The sequence below is a fragment of the Pungitius pungitius genome, chromosome 8, assembly GCF_949316345.1.
Source record: "Pungitius pungitius chromosome 8, fPunPun2.1, whole genome shotgun sequence".
NCBI lineage: Eukaryota > Metazoa > Chordata > Actinopteri > Perciformes > Gasterosteidae > Pungitius > Pungitius pungitius.
The window spans coordinates 16,233,189-16,246,596 of record NC_084907.1 but is presented as its reverse complement, the minus strand read 5'-3'; the positions used below and the strand labels follow the sequence as shown (position 1 = coordinate 16,246,596).

At 43.1% G+C, this 13,408-nt stretch overlaps 1 protein-coding gene across 1 annotated transcript; it reads left to right on the top strand.

Moving 5' to 3' along the window:
- Positions 1-236: 236 nt before the first annotated feature.
- Positions 237-13,079, top strand: LOC119229870 (sortilin-like). Its single transcript, XM_037490667.2, has 20 exons — positions 237-587; positions 4,287-4,349; positions 4,468-4,541; positions 4,631-4,733; positions 4,923-5,084; positions 5,219-5,292; positions 6,644-6,693; positions 6,768-6,895; positions 7,304-7,448; positions 7,580-7,735; positions 8,411-8,523; positions 8,616-8,718; positions 8,793-8,961; positions 9,062-9,246; positions 9,325-9,514; positions 9,624-9,740; positions 10,267-10,375; positions 10,703-10,815; positions 10,924-11,050; positions 11,135-13,079. The coding sequence occupies exons 1-20, from the start codon at positions 279-281 to the stop codon at positions 11,147-11,149; spliced, it is 2,505 nt and encodes an 834-aa protein (XP_037346564.2). The 5' UTR covers positions 237-278; the 3' UTR covers positions 11,150-13,079.
- The last annotated feature ends 329 nt before the right edge of the window (positions 13,080-13,408 follow it).

Here is a 13,408-nt window from a genome sequence, read left to right as displayed (position 1 = left end):
ATTTCCTTTTCGGATAATAAACTAATTCTATTCATGGAAAAAGCATCGGCCAAACTGTTTGTTCTACTTTGCTTTCTTGGAATTGAGATTTGAAGAATAAACTATCCAATAAAACGCGTCCTTGCCTTTGCGCTGGCTCTCCACCAGGGGGCAGCGTAACGCCAGAAAAAAACCTGCACCGCGGTAGTGGAGGAATCCTGGCGTCCAATCAGAGCGCAGGTTATTCTGGCCAATCTTCTTCCACGATGGATGGGCCGTTATCGAAGATGCATTAAGTGATGAGGGGGAGCCGACTGCTGGGACGGAAAATCACTTCGCGGAGTCCGAAGTTGGGCATCCTTCTAGTAAACATGACGTCCACCTCTTGCATTTTGGTGCTCGCTCTGTGTTCGTCCGCGCTGTGCACAAACCTCCACGAGGGAGACAACTTGTCAGGTTTGAGGAGGCTGCAGCGGGAGCTTGTCGGTGATGAGGAGCGACGCAGTTCAGAGAAGTCCGAGCTCTCGGACCGCAGCGCAGGAGTCCGTGAGCAGACATGTGCAGCCATGGCGGGAGTGGATTCAATCCTGCACAACAACACGCACTCTGTAAGTGACTCCCTCGGGCTTCTTCCAAGTCACCGGTACACAATGAAACTCCGTGAGGGGAAACGTTATTTGTGTTCCTGGTTGTTGGGCTGCAGTTAAAGTGAACTTACGTGTGGTGGTCGCTCGGCACGTGGAGCTGCTCGTGATGTCCGCGGTGTAAACAACGTCACACTCGGACAGATGATCGCGTAATAGACGACTTAGCACGAGCTTCTACGAACTAGATGCGAGGGACTGTACAGTGTAATGGTACTTTGCACCCGGCTCTTCCTTCAATCAGCTTGTTTGGTCCGAACCACATCTCAAAACATGAAGATATTCTGTTACTGTAATATGTGATAAAGAAAAACAGAGCGTTTTGTGATTTGCTGAAATTATTTTAAATGTTTATTGTCACTTGTACGCAGTTGTGCTCTTTCAATCTGTCGTCTGTGGAGAATTGACTGCACATCCACATTGTTTGGCCTTCTAAACATGAACTATTTTGCATCTTAACCCTGATCCCACACAATAATAGACCAAAGTGCACCTTCTGTTATCGTAGTACTGAACATGTTGTAATAGGAAGCATAACAAGAACAACCCAGATGTCCAGAGGAATGTGCAAGAATAACAGCGTGGTCCAAAGCTTCAGAGCTCCACAGGACCGTCTTCCTGTTGTGTGTGTGTGTGTGTGGGGGGGGGGGAGTGGGAGAGATGGACGAAGTTGACATAACATCATTTCTGTGGCTCAAGACACCTGGCTCAGCTTTTGAGCATGAAAAAGATTAGTCGTGCTTCCTGAGACTCCTCCGGTTCCTCTGGGCCGGTCTCCCTCACAAACATTCCCACGTTGTTTTCTGATGGTTTTAATCTGAGTGCCCATGTAGGTTTAGATTTGCTATCAAAGCTGCAGGCCTTGATTCATCAGGAGTGTACACTATCATATTGCTGTATAAATTGCCAGATCCGACAGGTCTAAGTACATTTCATTGCTATTTCTGGAGCTGATAAAGGACGCAGGATGTTGCTCGTCAGCCGGCCCGAGCTTTGTCTCATGTTATTTTGTATGTTTGTGCAAGGTTCATTCAGCTGACTCTTTAGCGTGCTGTTCTCTTTTTTCTTTTTCTCTACCACTCCGTCCCGTCTTTGATCCCCTCTGGCCGAAGGAGCGTAGAGGGGAAAAAAAAAACATGTTCTGTTTTCAGGGTGAGAATGTAACTGGGAGACAGCCAGCTGCTGCAGGACCAAGAAAAGCAGCTCAGTTGATGTTACACAATGAAGAGAGAAAGGGTGTATTATGGAAAGTACGATTTTGTTAGTGGACGGCGAGAGACATCCAATGAGATCCCCAAACCGGTGAAAATAGAGAAGCACTAGTTCAAGAGTGTTAATCTATGTTTTGCATTCATTTGCACGCATCAGGACTCGCTCAGGGAAGCTGAAGTATTTACTCAAAGTAAAAAGTATGGGAGTTGGAATGCGCTGCCAGCAAGGCTAGAAACAAGCTATACAATTCATCAAAAAAACTCTCTGTTGAGTGACTAATCGATGAAGCAACTTAGCGATGTTAACATTGTTTGACTTTTTATAGAGGACAGAGATTGAACGGTCATTTGGCAAATCCGAAAGTAATCGTCACGGTGTATCCTCGTCTTTCTATGACAATAATAATCTAATAGACATGAGTACTACTCCGCTCTCGTCGTTGGCCGGCATCAGAGGAGTCGTTGACACAGCTTCATGTGTTCAGAGAGCTTGACCTTCTCTTCTGAAGGTTTATGTGTGTAAACACGGCTCAAGCAGAAAGGCCAAAAACCCGGAGCAGACGGGACAAGGAGCTCATTGTGTTTGTGTCTGACCTCTGGGAGAGGACTTTGCTGTGCTCCCAGCCAACAGTGCATGGATATGTGTATATATATGTGTGTATATATGTGTGTGTGTGTGTGTGTACGTCCAGGGGCATGTGTGAAACGCACGTTTGTGTTCTTGCTGTTCCCCCCTCTAACGCACTGACACTCCCCGAGAGCAGATGTGAACCCTTTAATTCCACGTGATACAGCATGAGGTCATGTCTGGTTTGTGAGGTCACATCCAGCCCAGTCTGACATTTATCTCTAGATTTGTTTTTTTCTCCCCGCTGACTAATAAGTGTCTTCTTCCTCTTTTCCCCGTCCCCTTCTGTTCAGCTTTACACGGACTCCTTCTGCTCTATTCTTGTCCAGTTTAAAGAAAAAGAGGATTTCATTTTCTGGGTTTTTTTTTCACAGCTTTCTCAGAGTTTGCTTAAGCCGACCAGCTTTTTAACGCAACTGTTGATTGTCTGGGTTTCGGTCTCAGTGGACTGAAGCCGGTCCGCCCAGTCAGGGGAACATGGAAAACACCCCGCTGGTCATGTTTAACACAAAGTGGCAGAAACATTGAATAGATCCTGAGACAATAGACGACATGACACCGGTTGACCTGCAGTGTCGTGGGCAGTAACCGTCATTGCCCCCACATATCAGGCCATGTTTCTTTAGTGCCTTAGATACCCTGAACCCCGCATGCATCTCGTGCAGGTGTGCTCCCTCAGTCAGTAGACACAATGTGTTTTGCACCCAGACAGTAGGGCGGCCATGACACTAAACATTCAATTCACACACACATGCTGCTTGCCAACGGATCCTTTCACGTCGACCGAAGGGAGAAGAGCAGGAAAACGGACGTGTACGTTGACAGATCTGAAGCCAGAAACTTTAGCTCGTTTGATGGTCCAGACTGTCGGGAGGACAGGATGCGCTCTGCTTTGCATCTTCTAACTGATCAACAAAGTGAAGGGGTGACTGCGGAGGAAGCTCAAGCGGATTGAGAGATAAAAGATGCAGGAGGGCCGTGATGAAATGATTTATGCACAGCAGAGATGGAAAGTTGTCTTCACACACTCGGAAAAGCCGAAGCGCGGCCAGTTTCCACTGGACCTGTTTACAAGGAGTTTCCAGCAGGCAGACCTGGCCGTCCTGTGGCTTCAGTGAGCTTCATGCAGACTGGGCTCACCTTGTAAACATCTCTGCCTTGCCAGCAGCGAGAGGAGGTGGAGAAACGTCCGGTGGCTTGATTACGTCGCTGAATTGACCGAACGCTTGAAAGCTGCTGTGGATGAATAGACGGCAATGTGCAGTCAGAGTGAAAATGAGAGTTTAGGTCTCAGCTCTTCCTACCCATCCCTCGGACATCATGGAACAATGAGGCATTTTTAGATTTCAGTTCAAATTTAAATCCTGTATAGCTTTGCAAATGTTAGAATATACCTTTTTCGTTACCATCAGTCTCCATTAACTGTACAGTGTGCGATTGAGTGTCTTGCTGTGCTCGGGACATTTCTAATTGTTTTGTTCTCTGGCCCGGCTTTGTCATTGAGGCCAGAATGTAGGTCACACACGCAGTGTGCATTCAAATGGCCGAGTTACTTTGGATAATAAGAACAATCCATTCTGTCCACTCAATCAGCAAGTGGCTGAAACACACTCACAAAGTCTTTGTGTTTTTTTACATTTCAGACTAAACTCCTGGATTCTGTGTGTGTGTGTGTGTGTGTGTGTCAAATTTCCTGACACAGTGTTACGCAAACAAATACCAAACGAGTCTCAAAGATGTAAATATAAATAGCCTTTAGCCTGAATATATCATTGATGTATTTTTTAAATATGTCCACTGTTTTTTTTCCTCCTTCCGTGACAGTTTACCTTCAAAATGAGGACCATGGGTTCACTGTCACTGGCCTGGGTGGGAGACGGATCCGGGGTGAGTTTGTTTACATGAGTGACAATAAATGACTTTAGTCAAAATAATAGAAAACAACGGAGCGCTCGCAGTGATGGCTGCGTAACCGCCGCTCTCTCCCCCCCCCCCCCCCCCCGAGGTCCTGCTGGTGTTGACGACGTTCCAGGTGCCGTTGTTCATGATGCGCTTCGGCCAGTCCAACCTCTACAGGAGGTGAGAAATGCCCACAGGCGGATGAGCGGCGCTGTAGATCATTTCTGTCCTAGTCGGAGGTTCTAATGGCAGCTTTGTCACCGCGGCAGTGAAGACTATGGGACGACGTTCAAAGACGTGACTCACCTGATCAACCACACCTTCATCCAGAGCGAGTTCGGCATCGCCATCAGTCCCGACCACTCTGGCAAGGTGGGTGTTGTTTTTTTTTTAAATTTTTGTACGCGATGAAGAGGTGGAATGTTTCTCATACAGACCCCTGCATGTGACTCACGCAGGAATTTGTGTTCTGTTGTGTTTGGCCCGTAAGAAAATACATACGTTTGCCTCATGACTAAGAAGAATGCTGTCAGAACTAATGATCTCTGTGTTTGCTTTCAGGTGATGCTCACCGGCGACGTGTCCGAAGTCGGGGGGTTCAAACTGTTTCGCTCGCAGGACTTTGGCCTGACCTTTGACCCCACCGACCTGCCGTTTGAGCCTCTCATTCAGATGATGTACAACCCCAGAGACTGCAACGTACTGCTGACGCTCAGTATCACGGTAGCAACTTTTGTTCCTCAAACCCAACCTCGCAACCCATTTTAATTGAATGCGGGACTTCTTTTTCAAGCGTTTTATGTTCTCGATTCGGCGACACACACTTTCTTTTTACTGACTAAGCCGTCTCCCTCCAGTTGGACCTGTGGCTCTCTGAGGACTTTGGTGCCACCTGGAGGAAGATTCACGACAGTGTTTGTTTGGTCAGATGGTGAGAAATGCAACGCAACGAATGGCATAACAAATAATCAAGTCAACAGTAAGACTGTAAGAAAATGGTCTGTGTGGGGGAGGGGGGCCTCAAACTGATTTCTGTTATTGATGTTTGGGTCTGTCCTTAAATACATGATAAGCTAACTTGATTCATTCATCTTATCTTAATGCTATCTTAATAGGCAAAATACAGTTAAGCTGTAAAAAAATAGCAAACTCTTTTATTAGATAACCATTGACTACCATTGTTATTAGTCAGACTGTATTTCTTTAGTAGTTAAACAGTAAATCCACCTAAAAAAGGATCCTACCTAAATCAAAAGAACATTTTCATACGATCTTTCAATGGATGTCAAGCACTTGTTAGTGAAAAAGAAAAGGTCAAAGTGGGATTTTAAACAATGATAGGTAGAGTGTTAACCTCCACCATCTTTGTTGCCACACATTATCCATTTGCATCTTTATTTTTGTGTTTTTTTTTGTGTCCATACTTTGTTGTGCGAGCTGTTTTTTGGTTTTCTTTCCTCTCACCACATTTTGGATCTCTCTCCCGACTCTCGTTTCATTCGGGCACAGGAGTTCATGTGAGGTTGTGGTGTTGGCCTGCGGTTGTTAGCGTTGCATTGTGGGAACATAGTGATAGCTGTGCGTGACCACAGCTGTTACTTAAATGCACTGCAGAGAGAGCGGGAGCAGAGACTGCTGTCAGACTGAATCATGACTCAGCAGCAGCATTTTTATTCAGCCCACAGTCCTTGAGCCGATCTTTGCGCTGTAAAAACTTTTGTTTTGCCTTCTGGCTGCAGTGAAAGCCAGAAAGGGCTTGGAGCGCCGCCCGGGGGGGGGGGGGGTCAATATAGAAAGAAAGAAACTGTAGATTATTCAAAAATTCAGGACTGCGTGAGAGTGTGCTGATGACACGTTTACATGTGCAGTCAGGCATAATGATTCACCGTGAAAAATCCACTCCAACTCCTTTTATTGTACAAGTGAAGGGCAACTGACTTGAATTCACACAATTTGCATCAGTTAGTTATTTAACTAAAGGCCCTGGCAGTATTATCTCTCATCTTTTCAGACGTTCATATCATGGAGTAAATAGCTAAAACAAATACCCGAAATTGCATGTGATATTTCCGTCTGTCTTGTATTTACATCATTTCAAACCAATGATCAGCTGACGTCAATAACACCCTGAGGGTTTCCGGGTGGCAGTAACCATAATATGTAATTCCTGCAAATTCTTAAAGGGAATATTTATTTTAACCTAAACTTTCAGAATAAAAAAAAAAATCAAGAAGTTCTTTCTACAGAATCCTTCCTTCACTGTTTCTTTTTCTCACATACAGGGGTAAAAAAAGCAGCATCTACTTTACAACGCACTACAATGGATCATGCAGTAAGGCAATTTAAGTCCCCTATACATTTAATGTTCTGTAATACATCTGGTGACTCTGCCTTTCTCTTTGTTAGGTGATAAAGGAATGTTGGAGTTAAAGAAGACGGTGGACTACGGACTAAGTTTTCAGACCATTGCAACAAGAGTTTACTCTTTTGTGCTCGGAGGACGCTTTGTTTTTGCCTCCATCATGACTGGCACGGTGTGTTTGTGTGTTTGTGTGTGTCTCCGGATGTCTGAGAGCTTTTCGCATCTTCGCATTTACCAAATCTGAGAGCAGAATGTTTGTTTTTCGGTTGTTTTAAGACGGGTCGTGTTGTGACCACCAAACCCACCTAACTACTTTGCATATTGCATAGTGGTCACAGTGCAGGTATAAAATTGAGATTATGACATTTCTTCATACCAGGTTTGAATGCAAGGAGCAGTGCATCATATGTCACCATCCAGTGATAGTAACCAGATACAGATCACCTGGTAACAGCAGGGGAAAATAGGATATGATGGGATGTTTTCATAGGCTTAGGATATGTAAGAACTCTTAACTTCTGAATCTGACTTATAAATCCGTAAAGCAGCAGCTATGACAACCTTTTTGTGTTTGTGTTAGGGTACAGAACGTATGATCCACGTGTCAGCAGACGGAGGGGAGGTGTGGAACATGGCTCAGCTTCCCAAGGTCAATCATGAGCAGTTCTACTCCATCCTGGCAGCCAATCAGGACATGATATTCATGCACGTGGACAACCCTGGAGGTCAGACACAGAGAGAGAACGATGCTGGAGCTGCAAAAGGTTCTTTGTGGGGTTCAGAGAGCACAAGTCTCCCCTAGCGTATAATGCAAACCTCTGTGTGTGTGTGTGTGTGTGTCCACCATGTTGAGCAGACTCGGGTGTGGGAACCATCTATGTATCTGATGACAGGGGAGCCGTGTTCTCCAAGTCCCTGGAGCGCCATCTTTACACGACCACGGGTAGCGACACAGACTTTACGGCCATTGCTTCACTGCGGGGCGTCTACATGACCAGCGTGCTCACAGAGGGTGGGTCGGCACACTGCGGAATATATGTGCTTACACAGGACGAATCTTCTGGCTATTCTTTCAGTACATTAAGTATGACATTAGCATATGTACGTTAAATTGCAAAAATATAGCATTTCATACTTGGGTCACGCTGAATGTGATGTTAAAATGGTTGTATGTGTGTGTCGGGCGAACTAGTTGAAAAACAATACTGTCTCCAAATCAAAAATGTCCTGTTGTGTCCCGCGTTATGTACGGTATCACAAACATCACAAACTACTTCACATTGTGAATTTCACCGTGGCTATCCATTTTTATCCATTTATAACATATAAGACAATCTTAGAAAGGAGTTCATAAGCTTTGGAAATGTTTTGAAAAATGGTTTGTTATTACATTACATGTCATTTAGCTGACGCTTTTATCCAAAGCGACTTACAATAAGTGCATTTCCACATAGAGATACAAACTCAGAAGAACAAGTAACAAGAAAGTACAATTTTCATCAAATAAGCAGTTTCAAAACATGTTATAGAAAAGTGCCATTATAAGTACAATTTAAGTGCTACCATTTGTTAGTGCTACAGTTTTGTAGTGTTTTAGTCAAGGTAGAGTCTAGGTATTTGCATAGTCTTTGTATTCCATTGTCTGCTGTCTATAAATGTAAAATAAAGTGAAAGTGGATGATTGCAGATCATGTAATGGAGACAGTGATCACCTTTGACCAAGGAGCAAAATGGCGGCCGGTGCGCAGACCAGATAACAGCCAGTGTGACACGGAGACCTCCACCAACAGGCCAAATAGAGTGAGACACGCATTACATTAGAGACATATTTGATGCCTACATTTAGAATGTAAACGCATTGAGTGTTATTATTAATTATTGTGTGTTTACAGTGCCGACTTCACATCCACGCCACCTACAGCACCACCATGAAGATGAACGTCCCCATGCTGCCTCTCTCACAGCCCAGTGCCGTGGGCCTCATTCTGGCTCATGGTAATGAAACACAAAGGTGTCTTCACCCTGAACCGCTTCCCTGCATGGTCGAATGTCTCGTAATGTCTCTTCAGGCAGCGTTGGAGACGCAGAGTCAGCTCTCTCCCCGGACGTGTACGTGTCTGACGACGGGGGCTACTCGTGGCTGTGGGCTCTCAGGGGCCCCCACCACTACGCTATACTGGACTCTGGAGGGCTGCTGGTGGCTGTGGAGCACACCAACTCACCTGTCAACCAGATCAAGTGAGTATAACTAAGTACAGTGGAGGATGGGGTTATTGTAGGATTTGTCCGCTTTAATTCTTTTGCTCGACTGACTCTCTCCTCTCCTCCACGCCTTCAGGTTTTCAACAGACGAGGGGCAGTGCTGGCATACGTACAACTTCACCAGCGAGCCGCTTCACTTCAGCGGCATGGACAGTGAGCCCGGCTCTCGCTCCATGAACGTCAGCCTGTGGGGCTACAAGAACGACTTCAGCCGATGGCTGGTGATCACAATAGACCTCAGGAAGCTCCTCACCAGAAACTGTGAGTGTCTGAGTTGAAATTGGGTGCAACCGGAATTGTTTTGCCTTTTGACTGACTTTAGTTTATGTGTATGTGCAGGTACTGAAGGGGACTATGTCCCGTGGGTGGCTCACTCTACAGACCCCAGGGGGTCTATTGATGGCTGTGTGCTGGGCTATAAAGAGATCTTCTTACGCCTGAGGAAAGAGTCTGTCTGCTGGAACGGGAGGGAATATGCCACCACTAGGAAGCTGTCCAGCTGTACATGTACAATGGATGATTATCACTGGTATGTCTTTGTGAAGTACACATGTGTGTGTATATATATATGAGATATAGAGAACAGATGTACACAAATTTGTAAAAAATGCCAGTTGAGCGTCTGTTGTGTTTTACAGTGACTTTGGATATCACCGGCCAGAGAACAGCTCAGAGTGCGTGGAGCAAGCGGAGATGAAGGGTCATCCTCTGGAATTCTGCTTTAATGGGACCACCGAACAGCTCCAGACCAGCGGGTGGGAACGCATGTTGTTATCTTTTATCACTCTTCCTCGGCTTTAGTTTTAAGAAACTCAAGCTTATACAAATGATGGAAAATGCATACATTATTATGTAACGTTTATGTCGGGTTTTACTACTGATTGGCTGAAACATATGGGTTATGTCAACACTCCACAAGCAAAAAGTAAGAAATTGTGACCTCGCCACCTCTCCTCCAGAAGCAAAAACAGATTATTAACTTCAGACAAAGTGCCGAACGTAGTGGGACTTTTTGCATGAGCCCATTGTTCTCTGAGAATGTAGTTCAAGATCAACTAAAGAAATAAAAAGGCACATTACACAACACAATTAAAGTCTTCCTTTGTTTAATCACTAGTGTAAAAGACAACTATGAAAACTAAGCTTTATTAATAAAACAGGTATGTTTCCATTTGTGCCATTAGATCTCCTTCCATCGGTATTGTGAATCGTATCTTAAATCCAGCAGCTGTTTCATCTTGCCTTTTGCTCTTTCCTTACACGTCTCTTGTAACATTAAAGCTACCGGAAGATTCCAGGAGACCAGTGTGAAGGAGGTTTTCAGCCAGAAAGGAAGGAGACAGACCTGAGGAGGATGTGCACCAGCAACGCCCTTTATCCAAACTCTCTGGTCAGTTCTGCTCACTGAAGGAATGAGGGCATGCAGGTTTATCTATACAGTTAAACACTAGCTAACTGCATATCGGGAAAACCCTCAAAATCAACAGGGCAACAAACGGTATTTAATTTTGTCGATCCTGAGTTGGTCATCTAATACTGCAATACATGAGCCAAATGTCAGATTTCAGCAGGGTAATCTCAGTTGAATCAATAAATTGGCTGTGAGCACACTTACAGCTAGGAGGCATGAAGTCTTTTGTCAGGTCATTTTCCGACATGTTTTGAAAGGTTGTCTTTCTCACATTCTGAGGCGTTTCTGTTTCTGTAACTTTAACAGACGGAAAAAAGTTCACCGAACACCGCTGTCATAGTGATGGTTGTCATAGCGATGCTTCTCACCAGTGCTGTTGCAGGCGTTTGGCTGGTTAAGAAATATGTCTGCGGAGGACGGTCAGTTAACTACATTTAATCAGCACACAGTATATGCACTGAAATATTCTCTGTCAATACGGTATTCCATCTCTGTCTGTTTGTAATATTCACTGATGTCATCATCAGGTTCCTTGTGCACAGATACTCTGTTATGAGGGAGCACGTCGAGGCTGCTAAAATAGAGGGAGTTGATGATATTGACCCTCACTACATGGAGACTGGAAAAGCACAGTACAACGAAGACTCAGATCAGGTCTTTCAAACTTTGTAATGCACCATTTTTAGCTCAACTTGGAGATTATCCTTTATTCATTTGTGTTGTTGTGTCTCTTCACAGGACCTCTTAGAATAAGGGGGACATTTATCCACACAAAAGCACTACATTTAACGCAGTCTTTCATGGTGCCTGAGCACTCCTGTTGCTCCCACATGCCGATTAAAATCTGCTTCTCACTTCCTGTTATCCCCTGATGGCTGGAGGACTCACATTGCTTCCTTGTACTCTTTGAGTCTCCCACAAAAAGGCGAAAGGCGGTGGTTCGGTGAGGGAGATGAACCCAGCGCAGCACAGAACAAAGCCTCTGGAATCCCTGGTGAGCTTTTGTTGCTTCTGTCACAAAGCGTCCTGCAAAAGACTACTGAGTCTGAATACATGCTCTGTATGTTTCCCCCATGCTGACTTCGGAAGATATGGACTCTAAGAGTTAGGCAACAACATAGAAAATGATTAGCAGTATTTTATACAGATATTGTCTCTGCTGTCAGTCAAGTAGTTTTTGTACTCTGTAAATTTAAAACTTGTAAAATACAGTCCTGTTGTGCAGAGCGGCTATTTGAAAGAAAAAAAAGTGTCCACTTCACTCAGGTGATTCAAATTTGGCTCTAACATTTAAAGACTAGGCTTCCAACTACAAGTTACCTTTATATCACAGATGATTTAAAACTGAGCACTTTTCATTTTAACAGCAGCTACTGAGAGCAGCAGTGGCTCATTTCATAATAATAGTCACTTGTTTATATTTTTGCTGCACACATTACATACTTTTTTCCTGACGAGGAAGTTTAGATATGAACCATTCAGTAAACCATTATGGCTTATATATATATAACAGAAACTGCTTTTGTATTTCACGCCACTTTTAAAAGAAGGTCAAATGTAATCATCCCTAATATTTTATTAATCAAAAGTTGTTATTCTTACATATGTCATCATTTTTGTTTTCATCTTTTTATTTATTAGTTTAAATGAAATGTAGATGAGAAACTCAAATTTAATTGAATTCACAACATAGAAATAAGTGTAAATACTTACTAGATAGTAAAAGCCAAATTAGTGACTGCTAGTCCTTACTTAAGTTTTTAGCACCTATTGAGACTTTTGGAATACATTATAAAAGGGGCCGCCATTGTTGTGAAGACACAACAAGAGACAATTGTTTTATACACTGCATCTTATACAAGCAGAATCTTCTCCCCTGTATGAAAGACTTGAATAATTGCCAAAGCACTTTTGTTGTTTAGTTTTCTTATTGTTGAGGCGATATCTAACCGTAGCCCACCATTATATAGGTAACGCTAACCCAAAACCCTTACTTGAAATTTCTGATTTTATTGTTCAGCCTAACAAGGTTCACCAATATATTGCTGAACCTTTTCAGAATTATACTGCTTTTTTCAAAATACTTGTCTTGAATAATTGAATAATATTACAGATGTTACAAAACATCCACAATAAGATAACTAATTCGTCAGATTGATGCTTCTGGTGGCCATAACAAGCATTAACTTCAAGTTAATTGAGTTACATTTTATTTAAGCTGACACGTCACTGTTATATATGAACTGTTGTGATGAGATATTGACTGGCTGTAATTTCTATTCTATGCAATGTAAGAACTGCAACTTTTGACACGTGCAGGTCTTATGGCCATTGCTTGTGTGTTCCAGCAGAGTGAGTAATATCCCAGCGAATAAGCTATTGTAATGAACTGGCCTGATAGAGGCGTAGTTGTCAGCTATAAGAGTGGATTCATATGCTTGATGCTTCTTTATTTACTCAACCGTCAGTAAGAACAAATACAGCTATATACTGGATTTAATGATTTATTTTTGCACTGTATCTACAGATCTGTGAAAACGTTGCATTTGTGCTTCCTCGTACATCTAAGTGTTTAGGCCATGAGCTGTGATAATCATTCCATCTGTTGTCTTAATTGTTAGAATGCTAGAATTCTAGAATATCAGAGATAAGTTTCTCTGAATTAAACTATTCTGTATCACAAGTTGTTGTTTTGTCATGTTTCATGACCATGTTTGCATTTATTGAATGAAATTATAGTACAATCCCTGTGGCATCCTATTTATTCATTTTGGGGTTTTGTTAATGCTATAAATACAGTAGAACTGTATTCTGTTAAAAATAGAAAAATACAGCCTAGTAAAATGTAAAAGTACAAGTTTTCATTATGAAGGTGATGTTATCTTTAAGTGTTTTATTACTATTGCATTAATGGTTTAGAAATAGTTAAATGGTCTTTTTGGTTCATTATTCTGCTAGTGTTACTGTTATAACCCAAAGGGACAAAAATAATGTGCAAGGACAAACCTTGCT

Coding starts and splice junctions, on each gene's coding strand:
- LOC119229870 (XM_037490667.2), top strand. CDS start 279: ATGAGGGGGAGCCGACTGCTGGGACGGAAAATCACTTCGCGGAGTCCG. Junction 5,085..5,218: donor TGCTGACGCTCAGTATCACG/GTAGCAACTTTT, acceptor GTCTCCCTCCAG/TTGGACCTGTGGCTCTCTGA. Junction 6,896..7,303: donor CCTCCATCATGACTGGCACG/GTGTGTTTGTGT, acceptor TGTTTGTGTTAG/GGTACAGAACGTATGATCCA.